At 35.1% G+C, this 26,574-nt stretch overlaps 1 protein-coding gene across 4 annotated transcripts in view; it reads right to left on the bottom strand.

Annotated features, from left to right (window-relative positions):
* LOC148939277 (furin-like protease 2) overlaps positions 1-26,574 on the bottom strand; it is a 137,107-nt gene that overhangs the window by 68,000 nt on the left and 42,533 nt on the right. For all 4 annotated transcript variants that reach the window (XR_016143538.1, XR_016143537.1, XM_089106997.1 and 1 more), the window contains exons 5-8: positions 22,926-23,063; positions 20,452-20,611; positions 15,319-15,491; positions 8,168-8,298 (exon numbers count right to left, since the gene is read on the bottom strand). Coding sequence is in view for 2 of the 4 variants with exons in the window: in XM_089106997.1 (XP_088963123.1) it covers positions 8,168-8,298; positions 15,319-15,491; positions 20,452-20,611; positions 22,926-23,063 (602 nt within the window). In the remaining 2 variants the exon portion in view is untranslated. The remainder of the gene's footprint in view (positions 1-8,167; positions 8,299-15,318; positions 15,492-20,451; positions 20,612-22,925; positions 23,064-26,574) is intronic.

The following is a 26,574-nucleotide window of genomic DNA, read 5'->3' on the forward strand; positions in this document are numbered from 1 at the left end:
ATTAAACATCAAACTCATCTGCAAACTCAAAGCAATTTTGGTTGCTATTTGCAACACTAATGAAAACTAGCCAGACTTCAAGTTCATTCGTCAAACTTAATACATCAAACTTAAAATACTCAAGCTTAAAATAGTCACAAACCAAAATTCATTTGTAAAGTTAAGGCGATTTTTTAACTGAAATTCATTTGTAAAGTTAAGGCAATTTTTTAAGTTAAGGTGAATTAATGCGATATTATCCTGTCTAGGCTGTTTTTTTTATATATATTTGAGGAGGCAAATAGATTTTGTATCAAATATATTAGTAGATTTAGTAGATTTTTTTTCTCTCCCGTTATTTCCTGGTCACGGAACCTTATGGGGGAGAAGCTAATTGATGTTGATTTTTTGTTTAAGGTATGAGCTTATTGTTATTGATTGATGTTTATATTTAAAGAAACAAACCTTGCCTATCTATCAAATCATGTACAATCAATCCAGAGTCGTATCCAGGATTTTTGATCAAGGGGGGGGGGGGGGGGGGTTTACAAAAAAAGTTTTTTAAAGATGCGTCAAAAATTTGTTTATATACATTTTTGTTATGTTTTTACGAGTCAGACAAACAATTTAGGGGGAGGTTCAAACCCCTTACTCTCCCTCTGGGTACGGTCTGGATTCAATTACACTTTGATCCACGTGATTCAGATTGCTTTGTTGATAATAATAATAATAATAAAAGGGCTGCCTCGACCCTTTCTGGGTACCTGCAAGACTAGGGACCTTGCTCTATTCCCACTTGAGGAGTGGCGCCCCTAGAGGAAATTACAGTATAGCAAACAAAACAGCATTCGCACGGGATTCTGATTAGCGGATGAAGATTTGCTAGATGTTTTCCAGAGAAATTGTTCCCGGCTGACTGACCGTATTTCAAACAATAGGCTGTACGAAAAATGTGGTTCAATACCGCTCTTTAGAACTATGATGAAAGAAAGGTCGAGGTGGTTAGGGCACGGTGTGCGGATGAAGGACGACAGATTGCTGAAGATTACCCTTTTCAGCCAACCGTCTAGGGCTAAACGGAAAGCAGGTCATCCTCATCTGGGGTGGGAGAATGTCATAAAGAAAAATTTAAAGGAAATAGGAATTTTCTGGGAGGATGTAAAGAGGGAGGCTTTGAATAGATTGGGATGGAGGAGGAGCGTGCGTAGCTATTTTTGGCTCAGACAGCTTGGTGCTGCGGTGAGTTGTTAGTAGTAGTGGTAGTAGTATTATAAAACGATTGTATTTTCAAACGCTTACACGGTCATGCCGATCAGCGGCAGTTCTTGTGATAAAAAAAAGCACTAAACCTATAAAATATATGAAAATCACAGCCATAGCCATCGTCATGCAAAATTATACATTGATTTGAAATATCAGAGATTCAAACTAGACAGTCAAACAGAGTCAAAGGAGCGAAACGAATAATGAACTAGAAATAAAAATATACAATTATTGACGAGTGGATGCAGAATTAAAAATCCTGACGAACGAGGGAACAAAACAACTTGCGCACCGCATATGCCGCCCTGGTACCGGCTGAATTTTTCGTACCGGTTGAGCTACATGTCGCGGGGGCCTTTGGCGCGAAAGGCGATGATCAGGAGGGAGGATTTCACGAAGCCGTGGATTTTCCAAAATACTGACACCCAAATTTAAAATGCCAACACCAAATTTGATGATTATCTCATAAGTTAAAAAATGTCAGACATTTAAGCGTGACAATATTTTTTAATGTTCTCTGCATGAATAGCCTTACAAGCCTTGAATATTGATGCCATTAATCTACAGCGAAGAATTGTAAAAATCAAAATGGAGCAGATTTTTTTAGGATTCGAAATAATCACGTGACAATGAACGTGCAAATATTATAAATCCCTCGTATCCAGAGGCGGAATTAAGGGGGATAGGGGGTACAGAGAGGGCACTTTCCACCGGCACAGAAATTTTAGGGGCGCAAAATTTCAAATAAATAATCTAACGGTTATAAACATTTTGTAATCGTGTGGTGAAAAATTTAATTAATGGGAAGAGTGAAAATATTGAGAACAGTCCTTTGATTGTAGATGGTGTGACAGTTACTGAAGATCAAGAGAAGGCGGATAGAGCAGCAGAATATGTGGAGTCGGTGAAGCGCAATCAAGATGAATTAAGTAACCTGGAAGCACTAACAATTGTAAAAATAAAGAGACCAAGTGAGATAGATAATGAAGAAGAAGGTAACAAATCATTTACATTTGATGAATTGAAAAGAGTCCTGGAAAAACTGCCACAAACAGCACCAGGAAACGATGGAATTTATTCTATAAAGTGTATTAGACATCATGAATACTGTTTGGGACAAAGGATGTTTCCCAAAAATATGGAAAGATCGAATAGTCACTATGATCCCAAAACAAGGAAAAAATTCAACCACATTAGAAAACTACAGAATGATAACTCTTCTTCCGGTATTAGGTAAAGTCTATGAGAGATTAGTGAAAGTCAGACTAAATTGGGCGTTAGAGAAAGCACAGCTATTAAAGGATATTCAGTGCGGCTTTTAAAAACAAAGATCTACCACGGAAGTTTTGACAATGTTTATAAATGATGCAGTATTTGCCTTGGAAAATTTGAAGTTTTTAATAGTAGTATTCCTTGATGTGAAAACGGCATTTGACAAAATGGTTCACATACATATATTGGAAAAGGTACTATAAGCAAGGATTAAAGGACGTTAACTTGGTTTTTCACATTATTTTCTAATGAAAAGAGAAGTAAATGTGAAGATTGGAAAAGCAACATCAGTGAGGAGAATATTGAGTCGTAGAGGGGTTCCTCAAGGCTCGGCTCTGGGGCCTGATTATTATAATATTAGTGAGTTCGACATCCCGTTGGACATTGGTGGTGAAAGAGCTGGTATATTTGCTGATGATAATGGTTTTTGGGTTATCACCAATTGCATAGAAGAAGGACAAAAGACTATTCAAGAAACACTTAACTCGTTAGAAATATGGGCAGGAGAAAACTGTGTTAAATTTTCAACTCAGAAAACCAAAGCAATGCTGATAACCAGGAAAAGGAACTTTTCACTCCCTAACTTAATGCTAAACCGAGTACAAATTGAATTTGTAAATGAATTTAAGTGGCTTGGTTTGACTTTTGATAAAAACGTAACTTTCAAGCCCCATATAAGAACTTTGAAGACAGCATGCGAAAGACGGATAAATATTATGAAGATGCTTTCTGGTGCTAATTTTGGTCCAAAGCCACAATTTATGGTAGAATTTATCTAAAATACATAAGACCCAAGATGGAATATGGTAGCCTGATATACTGCGCAGACAGTAAGTCATTGCTGGAAGAATTAGAGACAATTCAATACAGTGCGATCAGAATAGCTTTTTCTGCAAGAAAAACCACCCCAAGGTCATTCCTTTTATCAGAAAGCGGACTTGTTAATCTTGCTGCTCAGAGAGAAATACTAGCTTCAAAATATTGGAGAAAGATTTGGATTGCAGACAAATGCAATCCGATTAAATCCAGACTTCTTAAAGAAGGAAGATTATGGTGTTCAAGCAGAAAGATGCATGGATTAGTAAGAGCCAAGGAAATTATGGAACGGTACACAAATGAGTGCAGTCTAACAGAAATGCTGAGAGTTCTGAATCTGGAGATTGTCCCGCAATGGAAAGCTAGAACATTCCCTTGTGAAACTGAGTTTGAACTATGGGATGGTCTTGACGTGGCGAAGTCCTTTAGAATGTCGAAAGATTCAAAATATGGCCAAGCAGTGAGTATATTTACGGATGCATCCAAGAAAGATCAAAAAGTTGGAGTGGCTTTTGTCAGTCCCTCAAAGAATGTGAGGAATATGATGCAGTTCGACTCTTCAACAACAGTATATAAATCTGAAGTATTAGCTATCGCCGAAGCTGTGAGATATATGAATGAGAACGGGCTAAATGGGGAAATCTATAGAATTTGTTCGGACTCTAAGAGTGACCTAGAGGCATTGAAAAATATTTATAAGTCTCAATTCGTTTCTGGAGAAATTATTTATTGCCACAGTGAAATACAAAAGTACTGGATAACGGAATTGAAATCGTGCTTGAGTGGGTGCCAGGGCATGCAGATATAGAGGGAAATGAATTAGCAGACGAAGTGGCGAAAAGTGCAGCAGAAGGAGATGGATGTGTCTTACAAACCATTACTCCAAAGATTGTAAATAGAATATATGAAATTATAAATCTATTAAATGAAAAGGCATTCGAAGACATTAAGGCATTTTCAATGAATAGATACATAGTGGACAAGAAAGACAAACGATTTCATAAAGCAGTGTATGGTGAACTAAGTCGGAGGCAAGAATATTATTTAGACTAAGATCGGGTCATGCAGCAACACAAGCATATAGAGCTAGATTTTACGGTGAAGATGGAAAATGTACATATTGCGGTGAAGAGGAGACGGTGAATCATATGTTGTTTCAATGTCTGAAAACGGAGGAAAAAAAAAAACAAATAAGGAAGTTCATGAAAGAAAGAAGAATAGTGGTACCAGACGATTTACTAAGTAGTGAAAGATCTTCAAAAGACTTTAGTGAAGGTCTCAAATTAATATTCAAGTTCATAAAAGACATTAACCGAATAAATACACTACGTATAGTGAAATATGTCAGTTTGATTCAGAAGAAGGAAAGCCTCTCAAGTCCTCAGGGAAGAGGGGAGGATTCTACGTTCATCATCATCAATCATTTTGTAATTTTAGAAATTTTATTTTTATTAAAATGAAGTAGAGGACGTAGTTAGTAAATGAAAATATTTAATAGATTATTAATGAATCAATAAAATAAATTAAAAAATAAATAATAATAATCAAATAATAATAACTGAAATAATTAAACTTTAAAAAATAATAATAATTAAAAAAATAAATAATAGATTAAAAATTAATTAATAAATTGAAACTTGAAAACTTTGTGGGAGACAGGGGGGCGCAAATCAAGATTTTGCCCTGGGCGCAAGAGAGTCCAGAATCACCAACTACTCGCATCAAGCTAAACAAAGCCCCAGACGACCACAACTTTCAAAACCCATTTCTGTTTTCCGCAACAACAGACATTAACGAAAACTTATTCCTCAATTTTATATATGATTCTCTATCACCCTGTCAAAATGTATTGAAATGAAATAATTTGGTGACAAGGAGACTTAGCGTGTTTGTGGTTGCCCTGACAAAGGCAAAGAAATATGGTTGGGCTCTTTCCTTCATAAACTTGTCATGTCAATCTGAAAATCATTGTCCATTTCTCCAAAGAGAGGAAACTTGTCAGTGACAATTTAATATGGAATTATACAGATTAAGAACTAATTTTATTTTCTAATTACTTACTAAATAAACTTACTGATATAAAATAATCTGACATTTATCTGAAGCCTCATGAAGAGTAAGCAATGTGTCCATTAATGAATCTACCCTATCCCCAACTAAAGAATAACTCTAAATGATCTAAATAGGTCACAATTTTAAGGAAGAATTTGTCTTTTTCTCAGGGTTATTTTATCTAACCTTTTCTTTTTCTTAGAAAATGATCTAACCTTCCTAAAAAAAATAAGAATATTTCTATACTTTCGCATCAGTGGAGGAAAAATACGGTTTGACCTCTCTGACTAGGTTGGTATGTGCTTTGGGCAATAAAGTTGCATCTAAGCAACTTTAACGTTAACGTTCTGATGTACTATGTAGTGCAACTTATTTTTTTTGAAGACGCTATCTAAAACCAAGCAACAGTGTGTAAATCCTAACTTTAGAATTTGATACTCTGTACTATTTGATACTGTACTGTATTTGATACTCTGTACAGGGCTATTGGCCCTGTACTATTTGATACTGTACTGTATTTGATACTCTGTACAGGGCTATTGGCCCTGTCCTAACAATCGATGTTGCCTTAAAAACTCTTTAGTTTTTAGAAATACAGTTTGTAAGAAAACCAAATTTCCTCTATCGCTGTATTTAACATCTAATATCTAATCTCTAGAGTCGAATTCGTATTTTTCTTTTTCTCTAGCGGTTTAGCGTCTCCACTAGCGGTTTATTGTCTGGCGACTTCATAAAAAAAGTAAACAAATTCAAAGGTAATTTATATAATTAATCTGCGGTGTTATAGGATTAAAGCTGAAATTTTTTTCTTAAGATAATTATTAGTATGTTTTATTTCCAATAGTTATTCTCAGTCAAAATCCAGTCTACACAAAAGTGGACCTGGGTTACATTGAAGAAACCTTGACAGAAAAGGCTAGTGGAATCTGAGTTAGTAATTCTAGTGCTAACATAATTATACTTCCCTTACCCTCCCCTACATTTCAAATCATCAAAAAATACAAGTACGAAGCAGCTTAGGGAAAGCTAAAAATGGAACAAAATCGCCAAACGGTAGATGGCGTTGGTGATTTTCTTTTCGAGACTAGCATCCGGTTCCATTTTTCAAGTTTATCACATGGAGGAGGTAAGTATTTTGTTCTAATTCTGCCTAAAGATGCAAAAAGGCATTTTTCAAAATATCACGGGTAAATTTCGCTTGAGAAAAGACAAAACGTCACATCTAAAGGTATTTTTCCACATCTAGGGGGTAATTTTATCCCCTTCCTGTAGGTGCGCCTGTATAGAATATGGTAAAGAAACAAAACAATTATTAATTACAATGATAAAGAGCTGCGTTTCTGTAAAGATCAAACGACACGGGGCATGTTTTTTCCTGTGTATTCGGCTTAATTAAACGAGACATTCAGATTTTTCAATGACTTATTTCACGTTACTTCATTTGTCGACAAAAACAGAAAAAAATAAAAATCTGTGATCTCAGAACAGCAATGCTTTTCCAAATCTCATGATGAGAATGCTCAGTCTTTGCTCAAGGTATTGGATTTCAAGTTTATTGAGTGCTTCTTGGTAGGGAATATAACTACATTCCAGAATAATCCTAACTGCACTTTTCTGCACTGAACCTAGGTCGTGCATTAGGTTCTGACAGGGTGAGGATTTGCCCTCCTCCCTTGATTATTTATCATTCCTAGCTTTTGAAAATAACCGCTGGGAGGAGATGTTTTCATTGAAAAATGGCTTTTTTCATTCTTATTGAAAAAAACGACAAGTTTGCCCCCCCCCCTTCGTGATTACCGCCACTAATTATAATATTGCATACTTTAGCCGATATTAAATCCTGGTCAATACATTCTTTGGGTATGTAAAGAAAGAAAAAATGTCTTAAACCAAATCTTTGTTGTCATTTACAGGGCTCAGTGCTAGCGCAACTAGCGCCAGCTAGTAACTAACTTTAACAGCACTATCTAATAACTAGCTTTACTCCAGACATAAACTCCCACAATCAAGGAACTGCAACTGAATCTTTTACTTTGATTATAATTGTGTAAGAAATGTCAACAATTGCCAAATCAGTTTGCTTAAACAGATATGATAATTTTCAAATAATAAAATCACAGAACAATAAACAAAACAAAACCAGGTAGAATGGCACTGTTGATATGAAAGAAGATTATGACACATTTAGTAACATGAACTAAACAGCCCTTCCAGAACACCTTGGTAGATGGGCAGCCATTTTTTTTTTGTGAAGAAGAAAAAACGAGGATTATTCCAGCCAGTTAAAAAAAAAGAAGGATAAGTACACAGATATTTCGACCAAGACCTCCACTCAGCCGTCATCGGGGCAAAAAGTTAATGAAGAGCAAAAAACATTAAGGACAAAATAATATTAAAAACAAAAACAAAATAAAACATTAAATGTGCAAGCTAAAACTGGGATCGTAACAAGAAAATACAGTAGCAGTCAGTTGCCCCAATTCACGAAAATTTACGGGGAGAATAAGGACTTTTTGAATTTTAAAAAATCTAGATGCAAAAAAAAATTATTTTTCGAAATCTAGGTATTTTTTTGATTTTTTTAAAGGAACTATATAAAAAGGTGATTTTCAAAACCTTCCCGAAAATGGTGTCACCTGGTCTCGCCTACGTTGGGGCAAGATTATCAGTAAATCAAAAATGTCAAAAAATAGGCCCGATCAACTTCAAAACAAAATCCTTTAAGTATACATCGTAAACTATTTCTGAAAACCAAAATTTGATAATAAAAAGAGTTAAATCTTACCCATTTTGAGTCGCACTTGAAATGGAAAGCGTAAAAATGCTATTCGTATATCCGTCACAATTACACGAATCCTCATAACGTCCACCATTGCCAGATGCCCAAACAAATATGCTTCCTTTGCCTTTCCTACCCTAAAATTAAAAACAAAATCAATTTACAAAAAAAAAAAATAAACACAGAAAAACACATACGTTCTCACACCTAAAAACGCAGATTCAATAAAAAAAACACAACGTGAATTCTAAATGTAGAGGTGGTTATAGGACTACGCAGGGGCGCAGCTGCCCTCCCCTAGTTTTCTGATGTCTGGCATTAAATTCCTTTTATTTTATATTTTTACACCCCTATTAAGGTACCTTGCCCCCCCCCCCCAGATTATGAGGCATAAAACCGCTACTGATTAAATACTATCATCATAAGACCTGGTTTACTCGAAAATCTTGCATCACTTATACGAAAAAAAAAGAAAATAACAACAATTTCTAAAAGACATCTATATGAGGTATGCCAGTCCATTATCCTCCCTCAGCCGTTGTAAGCACATTTTTGACACTTAATGGTTAAAATAGATACGTAGCCAGATCCCCCCCCCCAAAAAAAAAAAAAGATTAATTTGAACAAACGCACTTATAGGTTCACTATAAAACTTTCTCAAAAAGAATAAACTTTTGAAAGAGAAAAGAACACGGTTAGAGCCTCCTCCTCCCCCCCCCTAAAAAGAAGGAAGTTGTTTGAAAATCAGAATTAATCAGACAAGTAGCCCTTTTGATTAAACGTACTTCTGAGTTCTGTATAAAACTTTCTCAAAAAAAGTTAACTTTTGAAAGAGAAAAGAACATACTATTGATTTCCTTGGTAGGTAATAGGCATGATTCCTTGGTAGGTAATAGGCTGTAAAATTCAGACAATAGTCCCAAAAATGGTATTTATACCAATTTAATTATTCTTTTAGGCCCAAAGAAAACAAAAATAGAATCACTGGGTATGAAGAAAGATAATAGAGAACGCTTATACAATAAAACGTTTTAACAATATTACAGGGATACTTAATTGAGGATACTTAATCTAAACGTTTTTATTTTGAATCTTAAAAAATATTATGCTTTCACAAGAAATTTGAAGGAAAATAGAATAAAATATATATAAAATATATAGAATAAAATATATAACAATCTGCGTAATGGGTATCTCATATACTGATTTCTTTTTTTATCAGCTCAATAAGTAAGGAATTAAGACATTATATAATGTCGACAAAAATGTAAATGCGATGGAATTATATGTAAAAATTATTTCATCGGAATTCCAGAAGAAAGACAAATAAAACCCATATTCCTAATCCTTATTTAAAACATCTGACAACCCCAAAGTGTCACTACGTAACGTAAAGAAAGGAATTGTCTTCTTAATGCAACATAGAAAATGGTTGAGTAGGTATATTGTGTTATTAGATTTATCCTTTTAGTTTTTACTTGATTTCCCTTTTGTTATTTTTAATTTGTTTTTTTCTAAATGAAATCTATCAGTAAAATTTATTTTGATATATAATGATGATTATTCAATGAATCTTTTCCCTTATATCTCCCTTCTTTGGGGAACCAGGTTGATCACCCTCAATGAAAGAAAAACAAAAACTTATTTCATTTCACCGTCACTACCCTCCATATCCTTGAACAAACTTGCTTTCCCCACGGCTTTCTCTTTCTGCTTCAACGAAACCTCGTTTTTACCCCACTAAAAGTTTCCACAGAAAGATATAAAAGAATTTTTTGCCTTGCGTAACTGATACGTTAAATAAGTGAATCTCCTCCGCCTCTTTCCTCCCCCTTCAGGATCCATCGTATAAAGTTTATTTTTCTAATTTTTAACATTATTCTTATAGTCTTTTTTTGCTAATGGTGCTTTGTGTTTGTCAGTCCTAAAGACTAAGTCGTCTTCACGTCTCTATTAATCAATATAATTCCTTAATAATTTCTGCTAGTTTTTACTGCTTAATCTCTTTGATAAGTTGACTTTTATTCTGACCAATCTTAACATATTTGTTTTTGTATTGTTGATGAATATATTTAAGTTTGACTGTAATTAAGCCCATCTAACTCGTGATACTTATTTCATTAGAAATAAAATCTTACATTATCAATCTATATATGTATCTAAAGTTGGATCTAATAATTGTAAAAATATTCATCTTCCTTAAGAATGTTCTTCTATTCGCTATCTTCTTTCCTCTCACTTCCAAATTTAGTTAAATAGCAACCATCATGTTTGTTTCTTGTTAATACAAGGTATGAAAAATATGAAAACAGCTAGTCTGAATTGTTGTATTAAGGTGAAATTAAAGACAAGGTAAAAATATTCTTTCAAATTAAAAAAAGTAGTTTAAATTCAAACAAAGAAAAAACTTTGATGTGCAAAATCACCTTATTTTTTTCATACTTCGATGCAAAATATGAAAAATTCCTACTTTTATAGAATTCATACTTCGATACCAAGTATCGCATAGAAAAACTTCGATACGACCGAAAAATAAAATCGGTTGTATCGGACATTTTTGAAATTATCTTTTTCAGAATTCAGAACTGTTTCAAAATTCATAACAATAACTTTTTAAAAAGTTATTTTATAAACTTTTTTAAAATAACAATGTTTTCAGAATTCACGTAATTTTTTAGAATTCTTGAAAATTTTCGATACGATACAAAGCATCGTATCGAAAAAAAAATTGTCAGGTACGATGTTTAGTCGTAACAACAATAATATTTTGTTTTAAGCTGACATCGAGAGAACCTTTAAAAAAAATACTTAATCAACAATTTCATTAATTTCTTAACGGTCCATCGACAAACAATGGGAAAACCATGTCCAAATGGCAAAAATCAATCTTTCAAAAGGACATTTACAACACCATAGCTTAATAATTGGATGAGAAGCAATAGAAATGAAAAAGAAACCCAACTATCAGCACCCGTATAGATAGGTAAATTGTCCTCCATTAGCTGCCAGCTGCGGTGAGTTATTATTACTGATAGAGGTAATCCCATGAAAAATATGCTGATTTATTACGCCAGATGTGCTCTAATTACACCACTAATAAGAGAGGAAAAAGATAAAAAAGATGACTAAGCTAGATTTTTTTTAAATAGACCTTTTTAGTTGTTTTTGTTTATACGCCTACATTAAACAGTCAAATAATACAACAGCCTAAGAACACAAAACTGAAAAAAGGAGTGTAGAAGGAAGAAGTTAGAGGAGGATAGAAGCGCCTGCTATCAATGAGTACACTAATGGTTCGTTTACACATTGCGGAAATCCATGCGGAAATCCGTCCGTATCTGTTCGAACTATGGCTAAAATAACGCTGCGTTTTAAGGCAAAGATTTCAAATTATTGAAACAGCATGACCTATGTTCTTACCCTCTTCTGAAAGCTGCTGAACAATAGAGAGCCAAATGACAACGTTTTTCTTAGTTTTCCTATAGCCTGGGTGCGCAGGATTATATAGCGGGCTGTAGCCTTGAACCAAAGTTATAAGATCGTGTAGTTTTTGATAATCCATACTTATGATTTTATTCATTTAAAAATCTTGCCAAGATTTCGTCCTGATTTGACCAAAACGTTGCGGAAAGCTAGAGATTTTTTCTAGCACAAAAACGGACGGAATTTCCGCACGGATTGCTAAATCCGCATGAATTTCCGCAATGTGTAAACGAACCATAAGGGTCATAGCCTAAAAGTCCATATAATAAAAATCTCCTTCTTCCAAACAAGAAGAAGAAGATAATAAGTAGCGCAATAAGCGGAACCAACTTTGCAGTCCAAACCTGGCAGATTTATTTTTTCTTCTGTGTACACGAAGGAGGAATGGCCTTCTATCTTAGTAGAGGATCAATTAAACGAAAGCAAGTTTTTTCAACTAAAAGTAAATAGTGACATTATAACTTGAAACGAACAGAAATCACACTGTTTATTAGGAAGTCCCCCCCCCTCCAACGTCACTCTTTACAATAAAAATTTCCCGGTAGCAACTTAAAAGCCTTTAAGAGGGCCACAAATATTTCCAGTTGGGTCTTGTTGACCCGGAAATATTGTGGTTGGGTGCCAGTTGGGTGCCAGCAAGTGTTATATTTACCGTCGCCTTTGGGAATAAATAAGCCCGTTTTTGAGAAAACAAAATTTAAGTTTTATGCTCAAGCAAGGCCGTACCCAGAGATAAGGGGGTTTAAACCCCGCCCCCCCCCCGAAATGTTTGTCTTACTTGTAAAAACGTAACAAAAATGGATATAAACAAATTTTGTGTGCGGTTTTTGAGGGTTTTTTTGTGTACCCCCCCCCCCCCCGAAATTTCTTTTTGAGTAAAACTCCCTCCAAAAAAAATCCTGGGTACGGCCTTGTGCTCAAGTACAAGAAAATTCATTATTCAAGAAATTGCGAAACAACAGTCGACAAGGCAAATGAGTATACAAGAAGCAGAGACGAAGGCAACGGGGCTGGAGGCAATATTAAAACCGAGAATCTTTTATATAACTTGAATGAGAAGTGCCCAGAAATTCAAGAGAATTTAGTACTTCGAGGGGAGAATGGGTCCTGATACCCTACCCCCTGTGTATGCCCCTTCCAAAATGGGAGTGTATGCTTAAATTTGGAGTTTTTAACCTAGATCTGGAATCAGAGCAGGGATGAGGAATTTGCCACCACCTCTTGCCACCCAGGAATTTGATTGCCACCTCTATAAATTTTTTCGTGGATGTTGCCAAAGATCCAGAACTGAGCAGCTTCACAAATGGTTTCTTAGCTTTCTTACGATTACCGAACAATTAAAATGAATCACATATATCATGGAGTCCTTGTGCAATATATAGCATGCCTCTTAAGAACACATGTTCGGAGACAATAGGCAATACAGTGGAGCCATTACGCGAAATAAACTTTCGTTTTTTTTACTACCTCCCTATCTGCATCTTACCATTTCTCACATTTCTCATACCTACCTCCCTATCTATCTATTTTTTTACTACCTCCCTATCTGCATCTTACTATTTCTCACATTTCTCGTGCCTACCTCCCTATCTATCTATTTTTTACTACCTCCATATCTGCATCTTACCATTTCCCTACCATTTCTCACATTTTTTAAGAAAAAAGAACACTTCAAGGTCCAAAGATATTTCTCAAAGATAAACTTGAAACATGGTTTCTAACGCTATATAAAGTTGGAAACAAAAAGATAATTAGATTGGAGATCAAAGCATAAGGCTGTGGAATTGAATTGAAATCGGAATTTTTAGTTAACGAAGACGTCTTCTTCTTCAAAAAGAGCAGTGTCTTACTGAATATCACCAAAAAAGCTAGTAAAAAAAAAAAAAGGTTAAAAAAAAAAAAAACTAGTAAAGCAAGATTTGTTCTAACACAGTTTTTAAATATAGTTTTAAAACATGATTAAAACAAGAATATAAGACAAAGTTCTTAGTAGTACACTAGGCAGTGAACAATAAAATAATTAGATTATTAAGAAGGCATAAGTTCATTTTGATCAAGTTTTAATATTTAATCATTAAAATCTTCAAAATTTTGATCAAGTTTTAATTTTTAATCATTAAAATCTTTAAAATTTTTGATCATTTTTGTATTTTCTATAATATACCTATTTTCTATACGCTATTTAACTACAATTTACCTATAATTAGCCTATAAACACCTATAATTAAGTGTTTGCCGTTTCTTCTGTATTTGCCTCGTTCGTACCGGAATGCAAGTCATATTCGAGAGTATTTACCAATTAATATTATGGTACTACCAATTGATATGATATTACCAATTCGTTAATAGTAATTACCAAATGGTATTACCATTGTATGCGAAGCTTGTAGAGGATGCTGCTCTTGGGCTATGGTGCCACTGTCACCTTACCAGTATTTTTTGCGATAATTAAGTTTAAGTTATTTAAGTTTAAGTTAAGTTAATTAGTGTTTTAAGTTAGTAGCGTTTTATCGGTTGATGTTGATTTTTTATTATTAGTTTCGTTCCAGGTTCTTTTTTGTTTTTATTTCACGAGTGTCATGTATTTTATGATGTAGGTTACAAATAAGTTATTATTATTATTACAATTATTATTATTAAGCAAGATGATGTGACCATTTCCAAAAAGAACCAAAAATTAACAGCTACTTTTTTCAAGACAAAACAAAAAGGATTGCACACTTAGTCTACACGTCAATATTTTTTAAATAGTGACTATGAAATAAAAGTGGCCATTTTTAGGGTCATTTCTACGTCAAATACCAGTAAAACCTTAGGTAAAACTAACCTAAAATAATCCACATTTACTCCTACTACATAGACCTATTTCGAACTTCCTGGGCTTCCAGAACTAGTCCTGGACTTCAAATTTTCCAGAGAGATCAACAGTTTCTAACATAAAGACAGTTCCTTTTTCTGTTTCTAACAGTTCCCTTTTTTACCTCTAATACCAGTAAATTCTTAAGAAAGCAATAAATAATCCAGACCTACTCCTACTACCTAGACTCAAATGACAGTTTTGAGGCCCAATTTTACGTCTAATACCAGTAAAACCTTAAGTAAATCTAGGCAATAAATAATCCAGACCTACTACTGACTATCAGACCTACTGTCGCCTACCTGCCTTTGAAACCCAGTCCCAACGACGCATCGCTGGTATCACCTACCACGTCAGTCTCCAACTCCAAACTTCTGCATAGTCTGAAAGTCAAACAATACTGGACAAAATAAAATTACAGCAACTCAAATGGCTAGGACATACTCAACGCATGGCCAGCACTCATCTTCCAAAGATGGCCTTCGATGGACGAGTACACAGTTCTCGCCCGAGGTCGCCCCCCGAAGAGATAGAAAGAAAAATTTTCACTCTATAACCTGCCACAACTCCTCCGCCTAACCGATAACAGAAGCAACTACAAGAGGCATATCAATGAACTGGTTAAAGAAGAGGCCCCGAAACGACCTTCGAGGAGGGACGGGACTTAAGTCAAGTAAGTCGGTCACTACTGACACCTATCCCTGGACTACTGTGGTTAAATTTTTACTTCACTATGCCGGTTAAAAACTACCAGCATAGAAAAACAGAAAGAAACAAACAAGAGTTCAATGTCTCTTAGAAGAGATAAAATTATTACCCGCATGATTCCATTAATAAAAGCTTTTTTAGCCATAGGGCCCGGCCCATCAACAGTTTTGCCATCATCTTCTGGTCCCCATGAGGCTGAATATACATCCACGTGGTCGGGGTTCAAACTAAGCGCCTTAGCTTCAACAAGGTCATTTACAACGCCATCTAACATCCTCACACCTGAGAAAATACTTATGATTAGTGTTCAAAAAAGTTGTGCGCAAAAGGATATGGTTTCATGTATTGCGATTACATGTCGAGAACGAGAAAAACTTACAATGTACAGACCAAAAGTGTGGTATAATCAGCAAAAAAAAAACAAAGAATAAAATCACAGGAAACTCCAAGAATTGAAATGTGTGGTTGAATAGAGAAGTTTAATAAGCCGAAACAGTGGCGTCAATTCACGAAAATTATGGTGAGGGTAAAATGTGCTTTCCAGAATCTAGGGGGAGGGGTGGCGACTTTTTAGCTTTTTTCAATGAATACATAAAGAAATTTTTCAATGAAATCGCCCCAATTCTTTTTTTTAAGCTTAGGGGATATGATACAGGGGGGAAAATGCACCACTCATCGCACCGACCGTCCCCAAATGACACCGCCAGGGCCACATCCAGGATTTTTATTAGAGGGGGGAGGGGTGGCTAAAGAATTTTTTGCATGTGGGTGCAAAAGGATATTTTCAGGGGGGGGGGGTCACAAAAACTTCAAAAATGCATAAAAAATTTGTTTATATTCATTTTTGTCACGTTTTTACGAGTCGGACAACACTTTTTTAGGGGGGGGGGGGCAACCCCCCTACACTACCCCCCCTCCCCCGTGGATACGGCCTTGGACGCCACTGAGTTAAAACTCCCGCAAACTTTTGAGGCTGAATATATTAAAAAAAAGAATAATCGTCACAGTCGTATGTCTTAACTTTTTATTTTAGAATTTCATAGCATCCATGGTGTGGAACGTTTCATTTTTTCTTCCTTGATATATTTGACCTAAGTAGACTTGTCTATAGAAAGCAGAAACGAACATTATTTTTCGTTTATCTGCGGTCAATGATTAACAAAGAGCAACTGGAAGTTGTTCCTCACTTGATTCCACTTAAATTCGTTAATTTCTTGCGTCCATAAATATTTCTATGCATTCATTCAACAGGGTATTTTAAACCTGTGAGGATAATTGTCGTCATCTTTAGGGTGGCCAGCGTTTACCCCCCCCCCCCGGAAAATACCCCCTCTGTGAAATAAGGCTTTCCAAATTTGAGAATTTTATTTGAGTTTTATTTTTTTTTAATTTCAGTTGGGGGAAGGAATTTTTGTACTTGTGTATTATGCGCCTCACTCAAGTTTGCGCGTTGTAAAATTCAAAAAAGTGTATAAAAATTCAAAATTCAAAAAGTATAGCGGGTCTTCATGCACGATGTGTTTGGTATAATTATTCTGCATATTAGATAGATAGATAGATAAGTGTATTTTAAAGCAAAATATACGGTCATGAACACAGTAAAATAACATAAATGAAAGGCACAAGTAACATAAACTTTGATCAGCGAACATCATAAAACACTTAAATGAAATACTAAATTAACCTAATAATAGTACTTAATAATTAGAAAAACGGTCATTGACAAAAAAAAACATTAGCACTCGGAAAAAACACTTAAATGAAACATTACATTTATTTTATACTGGTATTTTTTTATTTTTTTTTAGTTAACAAAATTTCCCAGATACCTTGCTATTCTTCTGTAATTTTTTAGTGGCCATATACCTAGAAAGAATTGTTTTCTGATTTCAAAAAACTAAATATTTTACCCCCTCCCCTCTTATGAGCAAATCTATAGCCCAAATTTATTTCTAAAGTAACGAAGAAACTAACTAAAAAACCGGTGTGTTCTCGAATTTTACACAGCGTAGACTTGAGTGAGTGGCGCATAATACACAAGTACAAAAATTCCATCCCCCTGCGGAAATTTAAAAATAAAACTCAAATAAAATTTTGAAAGCCTTATTTTCCCCAGGGGGGGGGGGTAAATCCCTAGAACCTCTTTAATCAACCATAATAATGAGATACTAGAAGCTCAAATGGACTTTTGCCAATTATTCAAATAGCTAATTATTGGCAAAAAAAACTTTACAAAGGCAACATAAATTTGTTCACATGTATTTTTGGTATTTTATACGATTCAAATAAAAAAATTTGGTGAGGGGGAGGGGGCTCACACCGAATAACTCCCGCCTCCATGCATACGACCCTGTTATTACAATAAAAATTTCGGGAAAAAAAAATAAATAAAAAAAGTGACCCTATGCTGTAAGGAATAAATACACTAAAATAGTGAAATATTTTTAATCGAGGCGGTGCTGACTTCTCACCACCTGGTGTAGCCTATATTTTGGAACGTCATATGACCCATACAGTTTCACCGCGCCCGGAAGTTCCACTACACTTGGCACAGTCCCCAAAACGCTTAGCCCAGTTCCGCCACGCGCCACCTGGTGTCCATGATTTCTGAGAGAAAAAGACCTCTCGGCTCTAATACAATACTAAATCTTATTAAGGTTAAACTCCCTAAATCCATTGCTGTTGAGAATATAAGTAGATTAACCTTAATGGCATAAAATTGAATTTTTGCCACTGAATATAAATTTTCAATAACACGATTACTTGGATCAAGGTATTTATGAGGGAGTGACCATTCTGACACCTGCTGTACATCTCAGAACGCCACGTGTGCCGTAAAATTCAGCAACGCTTGACACAATTTCAGCCACGCTTGGCACAGTTTCCGCAACGATTGGCACACTCACGCCATGCCTGGCACGTGCTATCTGGGGTACATAATTTATGAAATTGGGCGCCCCCTTGGGCATTTGATTCGTTATAAAATGTTGACTATGAAACTAGAGAGCCTCGGATATTTATTCTTTGCAATAGTATTAAGGACATTTTGAGCATTTCCTGTAACGACTGCCAATTACTAAACCGGATATTTGATAAGACCGAAAATATTACTAAGGCAAATCACGTGACAGAAAAGAACAAGTTGATAGATACTTTCAGTGCATTAGAACCCTAAAGACATGATATTCAAGACACTAGATTAGTGGGCACATCATAGATATTTTTTATAGAAAAAATTACGTCTCCCATGCATTGTTTATTTTTGTGTGAATTGGAGACCCTTGGACCAAGGGCTTAGGGGTATAAATGTCAAGCTAATCAGAAAATATAAATTTGTTGGTATATATTGTGAAACCCGCCACCCTCACCTACATTTTTAACATATCGTAAAACACTATTAAAAAGACAAATATATCAGTTAAAAAAATGTTGGTTCTCATGGCCCAAGGACTTACAGATGCAAGTTTCAAGCCATTTGTAACAAATTGCTCACTCATTTTCAAAGCTCCTTGTCACCAACCAATTACTTTTTTACTTTACGGACACCTAGATCCACGGAACATGGGGGCAAAAGTTTCAAGTCCTTCAGACAAAAGAACGGTTTTGGCCATTTTTTTAGGCTCCATTTTTGAGCGAGCCAACGTTATTTTTGTACATTCGGATCCCCTAGGCCCAGATAAATAAGGATACGGGTTTTAGATCTTCCGAAAAAAACTGACTCTTTTTTAGGTGCGTCCATTCTGCCAAATAGTTTTGTACATTAGGGTCCCCTCGGTCTAGGGACTTGTGGATGATGAGTTTCAAACTCACCAGATACAAAAAAAAATTTTTGTGTGTTGTCGGTCCCCCTAGAGCCCCCTCCTCTTCAATAAAAAAGTAGAGTTCCCTTGATTCGGGCAATGATCCCTGCAAGCAGGGGCGAATCTCCAGCATTTTATTCGTGGGGGGGGGGGGGGGCAAGAGGGGTAAATATATGGATAGTAAAGGGGTATGGGATATATACTAATGTTTTCTCCATGTTATTGTGGGGGCGACTGCCCCCCTTCCAAACGACGCCCCTGCCTGCAAGTTTAAACCTGATTGGACAGCCAAGACCAAACATGTACCTTATTTCCTTGTTATTAATTTACAAAAAAAAAATCCCCAAAAAAAGATTTATTTCAAAAAAAGGAGAGCTACATTAAAACGTCGCATGATAGCAGATACTTACCCTTTCACTGTGTTCCGTCCCACGAATTAGGATCGATGTCCATTTAGCCCCCCCCCCCCCAGCGGTCCCTGAAAGTTTCTAATCAATCTCCCAAGCCGTTCTCGAAATATTACAATACCGTATTTGGTGGATATGCTTGGTCCCAGGAATTCAATCGAAAAAGCCTATCGATATCTTTTGGAACCAATTGAAAAAAGCCTGCCGACATATTTTGTGGCCCGTACCTCCAACCCATAATCTTTTCTGGGCATGAAGGTTTCCTTTGCCTGAAGACTTACGGCCATATGTTTCAAGTTAGTCACGGACCAAAATAAACTTGGGCCATTTATGCGTTCCTCCCCCAATCAAAAAACTATATGGAAGGCAATTCATTCTGGGCCTGAGGGTGCAGTGGTGTAGCTATGGTTTTCATTACCGGCGTAGCTATTTCATGATGTAGCACCTGGTGTATACACCATTTCAAGGTGTAACTATGGTTTTCATTACCAGTGCAGCTATTTCATGGTGTAGCACCTGAGTGTATACACCATTTCATGGTGTAGCTATGGTTTTCATTACCGGTGTAGCTATTTCATGGTGTAGCACCTGGTGTATACACCATTTCATGGTGTAGCTATGGTTTTCATTACCCGTGTAGCTATTTCATGGTGAAGCACCTGATGTATACACCATTTCATTGTGTAGCAATGGTTTTCATTACCGGTGTAGCTATTCCATGGTGTAGCAATGGTTTTCATTACCGGTGTAGCTATTCCATGGTGTAGCACCTGGCGTATACACCATTTCATGGTGTAGCTATGGTTTTCATTTCATTAGCTATAGTTTTGTGTCAGGCTTTGCCCCTTAACATCTCTACCACCATACAAGTAAACAAAAAAACAGTTTGGTGCCCCTTCAGATGCTGCCCCGGAGACAGCAGTCCTCTTCCCCCTAAGCTACGCCACTGTGAAGGTGACCGCAATTGCAAAAGACCATTTAACATAATGAGGCATTGACACATACAAGCTAAAATACATAGGACCCATAACTTACCTCCAATTCTAGCGTTATAAGCAATACCAACCCCGCAGACACTGTTGCCAGATGATGCAGCCACTTCACCGGCACAACGAGTGCCATGTTTGTTATCACCATTATCTCTAGGCATCGGATCTGGGTCATTATCATTGTAGTCAAAACTAGCTCGAGGATCCTAAAAGAACAGTAATTAAGCAATCATCAATTTCATTGTAAATTCTTTTCCATTACAAAAATTAAATTCATCATGGACCCTAAATTTTGTAGCTTTGCAAATAACACTTAATATTATTACAGTCTTGGTAAAAAATATTTACCACACATATAAAAAATTAAGATGTGGTAAATTTACCAACTTTTCTAGGCAATATCCACTCTCTTTAAGCACGGATAAATTGTATATATATTGTTTATTTATGGCTGTATTTTTCTCCAAAACGGCTCGATAATTTCTTCTGAAAATACTAACATTTTTTGGCCTCTAAAAACAATCTAGATAGATCACGACTTTGGGGAAATTCCTTTGGAGCCTTAATTTTGGGAAAATATTTTTCACACATATTTTTTTGATCAAATTCTTTAAAGGTTTGTTTTTCGTTCTACTGTTATTCACTGTTTTTCAAGATTGCTCTTGCACAAAAACCGGCAGAGTTTCCTCCCGAGATATTTGCTTTTTCTTCAAATATTTGTTCACTAGCTGAAAATGTTTCCTCGGTATCACGTCATTGTTGTTCTTCGTTATAATCTGCTGACCTTCACTAATTTCTATATGCCTATCCTATGCAGAATCCTATTTCCAGGAAATATATCCAATCCAAAGACATTATTCTAAAGAAAACAAAAAAAAATGTTTCCGCCGATTGCCGGGATGGACAATTTAAAGTGAAAAACTGTCAAACTCTGACAGTTCCACCTTCCTAGCAAATTATATTTGATTTTAGTGTCAATCGAAACTATCACTGCTTAACCAGCATTAAGGCGATACGATACCTTAAATTATTTTGCGAGCTTCACCATCTGCTGACCGTCTCAAACACAAATAGTACATTAGCGAATTCTCCCAGCGACTAGCTAACATCGAAAGGTGTCCAGAATTTGTGGTTTGACTGTGAAATTTTACTGAAAAGACAGTGACGTTTTACATCCTTTTTGGCAGCAAGTTTTTCGAACAAAGTAGTTGGCACCTCTGGGAACTCCCAAAGTGGTGAAATTATTGAAATTATAATTCCTTTGGACTGATGTTTATCGTTTTTTGAGCAGGTATGCTAGAACATTTTTAGGGACTGCCCTTTCCTGAACTTAAAAATATCTAACCCGTTTATTAAAACAAAATCACACTTCTGATAATGTAAGTTTCTTTAAAAGTGAAAATCTTTATCTCCGGAACAATACGGGGGAAGCAAAATGGTGTTTCTAAGTTTTCTGGAAAATTAGGTGTCAGCTTTCAGTTTTTTTGTCGTTTATAGGGGTCTCTTATCCAAGCTCTACAAGTTATGGCAAGACCACCCAGTCAATCCTGAATAGTTTGGCCGCACAAGCTAAAAAAGTTTGTAATGGACGAGATAGAGGTGATTCTTTAAGGTATCAGTATAACCCTAACAAGTGTCAATAATAGAAATTTTTCTATCAACTTAATCGTCCATCATTTATTCGGTTTTTTAAGTGTATCCTTGTTTTAAACTTTTTCTAATGTTTTTCATTTTTGACCTCAATATATATAAATCTGGCCATTCGGGGCTCGTGATCACGCTTTTTTTAAAACAAACATCTTATTTATTTTAAATAACTTAGCTTTAACTTCTTACAAAATAACACAAAATACCATAAAGTACATCATAAACGTAAGATAATATTTTATAAATAACAATGTTTTATAAAATAGTACAATTCATCAGTTATTTTAGGGTGGTGATGCATGGATTACTATTTGAATCGAATACAGATAGGACACCTTTTATTACATTAAATATATAGACGATGCATAAATTTTTAAATCATTTGATTAGTTGAAGTTGGCGGAGTAAAACCAGTCGGTTGTCCTGTGGTGACTAAGTAACATATTCTAGGCACGCAAAATCTCTAAGCATTAAAATTTGTATGCGTGGTCCCTGCCGCCAATCATTGTTAAAGACAAAATATTTAACAGGGTAAATAGAAATCTACCCTATCTGTACATAATCAATCTTCACTAGCCTGTTACTAAATTATCAATAGCAACAGGACGCCAATTTGGAGGGAGGGGCAATCGCCCCCATTAGATATAAGTGCTTCTTTTGGTATTTTCATTAAAAAATGAACCCCTCCCCCATAGATTTTGAAAAATATCTTTTTTGTATCTTCATTAAAAAAAAAATAATTTAATTTTATAAAAATATAATTTATAAAAATTAAAAAATAAAACTTAAAAAAAATCCCCCTCCCCTAAATTTTCGCGAATTGGTGTCCCTGAATAACAGATTCTGAAAAAAAAATCAAGTTCAATCACTTACATAATTCTGCTTTAGATCAGGATGATTTGTTTGTATTCCATCATCCAAAATAGAAATTACAATCCCTTTTCCTGTATATCCCTTTTGCCAGGCAGGAATAACGTTCATATCGAAATCATTTCCTGCAACACCACCGTGCTAAAAAAAAAAGTAAAATAAATAGTCAAAAAGAAAAATGAGAAAGAAAAAAGAAAAAGGAAAAAAAATAGTAATAACAAACCATAAATGTAGATTAGTAAAATTCTCCTAGAAATAAAAAAGAAAAAGAAAAATGAGAAAGAAAAAAAAGCAAAATAAATAGTAATAACAAACCATAAATGTACATTAGTAAAATTCTCCAAGAAATAAAAATAAACATGAATCATGCTAAGAAAACGAGCTAGCGGATTTTGATTTTGTAATCCTCCTTCAGATAATGTAAGTTTTATTTCATCCCCCCTTGGTATAATAAGAACAGATATTTGATACCCTCGATGTAACAGCAAAGACAGTCGTGAGTTCCTGCATTCTTCTGATTTCCGCCACATCATAATTAAATTCACTTGCTCGATTAATTTATATTTATTCTTTGAAGTTTGATTTTATCTTGAAGTTTAGTTTAACTTCTGGTCTTTTTTGTTCTTTCTTTTTTTTTTAATAATTAATCCGCAGGTGTCTATGTTTTTGTATGATGTGTGTTATAAAAGAGTATTTTTTATTATACAAAAGCAGGGGTGTCAACTTTGGGTTTGTTTTGAAAACAATTTTTCTGTATTTTTAATTAAAATTCCTTACCTGTTATTTTCATTAGAATTTAAAGAATATTGCTTCCCCTCCCTAGATTTTGAAAAACATATTTTGTCCCCGTCCCCATATTTTCTTGAATTGACGTTACAGTACAAAAGATCCTAGAAATATATCTTTCGTCAATCCCCCAAAAAATCAAACACAAAGAAATATAACTGAAACGTTAATATATTTTGGGGTATAAAAATAGAGGGGGGGGGGAATATACAGCGTCCCTGATTACACCTACGTAAAGAGTCAGAAGTACCGCGCTTATGTATAGGTAAATATTTCTACGATTTTTACATTTTTTGGAACTGATTATCATACCTGCATTTTGTTTATTTTGTAATTGCTAATAATGTTCATGTCCTATTTTTGTAAAATAGGCCTACATACACATAACACCTAGCAGACACTGATGAGCAGCTAGCGGCCGCAAAGAATATGCTTTAGAGGGAAGTTCTGGGGAATTGCTGAGTAAAGACTTGTACTATTAGCACGTTCGAGCATACCAAGATTACTTATTCGAGAAGCCCCATTACCCCCCTTAGCGTTTCACGAGACGTAAATAATGTAAGAGGTTAGGAGAATTGCTACTTGATACGGTCTGAATTAGTCGCCAGAAACGCCACACCTGCTACCAAAGCTTTATTCCAGTTGGGGGGGGGGGGTACCAGGTTTGAGCCCCCCCTCCCAAAATTTTCACCTGACTCGTAAAAAGGGTAACAAAAATGCATATGTACTATTTTTTGATGAGTTTTTTTAAGTTTTTATATCCCCCCCCCGAACAAAAACCTTGATACGCCCTTGCCTGCTAACCCCTGACAATGCAGGATAAGCAACGTCATATGTAAACAAACATTTTGATCGTTTCAAAAATAAAAATAAAAAATATGTGGAATTGCGGGAAGAGAAGAAAAGGAGACAGTAATAGTGAAAAGTGGGACACCTTCGTAGATCTGTAAATAAGCTATGCGCGTATTGGAATACGGTTCTAGGCGTTTATCCCCCCCCCTCCCCGCAGAAAACAGGGTTTTCCAATTTGAGTATTTTAATTGAGTTATTGGGAAATGCTAAGGAAAGGGAAAGAGGAATTAATTAAAATTGGCAGTAGCAGGCGCCAAACTAAAAAAAAAATAAGAAAAAAGAACGTAGGTGAAAAATCATCAAAATTAAGCTAAAAACAAATGGCACCAAAAACATTAAGAAGGTTTTTTTTTCCTTTGAAAGGATAGTTTGCTTCGGGAACCATCAAATTCTTATTGTGTAAGTTTTTACGGATGAAACTGTTATCAAATTCTACGAGCTAGATTTTTTTATCTTCCAAGTATAAACATAAATTGCACTTTACTAAAAAAAAAAAAAAAAAAAAAAAAAAAAAAAAGCGTGGGGGCTGTCAGCCCAACTCATGTTATTTTTTGCTCGTTTTTAAGATTGACTCGGTGGTCTTGAGCTTAAAAAATTAATTGATTAATTTGAACTTATTTTTACTTGTTTTTGCTTCATGAAGCTTTTTACTTTTCTTTGACAAACTTGTTTTGTGGAATAGGTTTTTTTTAATTAATAACTGTTCTTTTTTATTGATATGGTCTTTTTCATGAAAAAATTAATACTTTACATATTTTTGGGTTTCTTTTTCTATTAGACTCCATCATTTTCTATTTTTCTATATACTCCGCGGGGGGTATTTTCGGGAGGGTATTTCCGCGGGGGGAGGGGTTGGTAAACGCCAACCAACTTGGAATACGCGTTAGAAATGTTCTTATTCTTCTACTTGTCTATAAACGCTTAAGCTGACACGTGGCCGGATAAGTATTTGCTGTTTCATATTACAAATTACATCCGGGGAAGTTAAGCTGTGCCGGATAACCATTTGTTGTTTGAATTTTTTATATCGCTCTTAATTCCTATCTATTAGTAAGTTTAGGCATTTCGATACAATTCAAACACTGGTGGATCCGGGGGCGGAGAGCCCCCTCCCCCAAGATATTTTTTGGTGCCTTCATTCCATGTTTTTTTTTCTTTTTTTCATTCTTTTTTAAATAAACTTGTCAATCTGGTCAATTATCGGTACCCTTGTCACACTGCACCCCCCCCCCCCCCCAGATTTTGCTTTATATCCGTTTTTGAATTCGAAAGCCTATAAATTTACCCAAAAATAACAAACCTGACGCATCAACAAGCAAAATCAAATCAGCATATTATTGATTTTAGCATTAGATTACTACTTGGCTTTTCCATTTTTAGTCGTATTTGTAATTTTAAATCTAGTGTTAAAGAATGTTTTATGTACATCCTACTTCTTATCTGAAAGCCAATATTTTAAACTTTGCATAATTTGTAATTCAAAAGTTAACCATAATATATACGAAAATTGACATGTCAATACGCAAAATCTGAGGAAACATCATTAATACTAAAATCAAGAAGTCAATCAACCAAATTTTATTCAATTGACAAAAATTTATAGATATACTGAAATATATCATAAAGCCAAATTGAAATAATATTAATCTATGGTTTACAACAAATTATTATTTATGTCTCCATCTTTACTCTTTTTCGGTTGTCTCAGTCCAAGGAGTGTTTAATCCTAGAGAAAATTGTTACTCAGGAGCATATGCTTGAAGGGAGGCACAGCAAATACAGCAGAAAGAGGAGAGGCAGAGTGCTTGTCAACCCCTCCTCTCCCATAGTGTAAATTTTAACGAATGAACTGCAATTTCTCAATGAACCAAAATTTGCGCAAATAAAAAGTTTATAGATTTACTGAAATATATCAAAAAGCCAAATTGAAATAATATTAAACTATATTTTATAACAAATTATTATTTATGTCTCCATCTTTACTCTTTTATAGCCTAGTTGTCCCAGTCCAATA

This window comes from Artemia sp. Qi Xiang Cuo, chromosome 21 (assembly GCF_049724085.1).
Source record: "Artemia sp. Qi Xiang Cuo chromosome 21, ASM4972408v1, whole genome shotgun sequence".
Classification (NCBI taxonomy): domain Eukaryota; kingdom Metazoa; phylum Arthropoda; class Branchiopoda; order Anostraca; family Artemiidae; genus Artemia; species Artemia sp. Qi Xiang Cuo.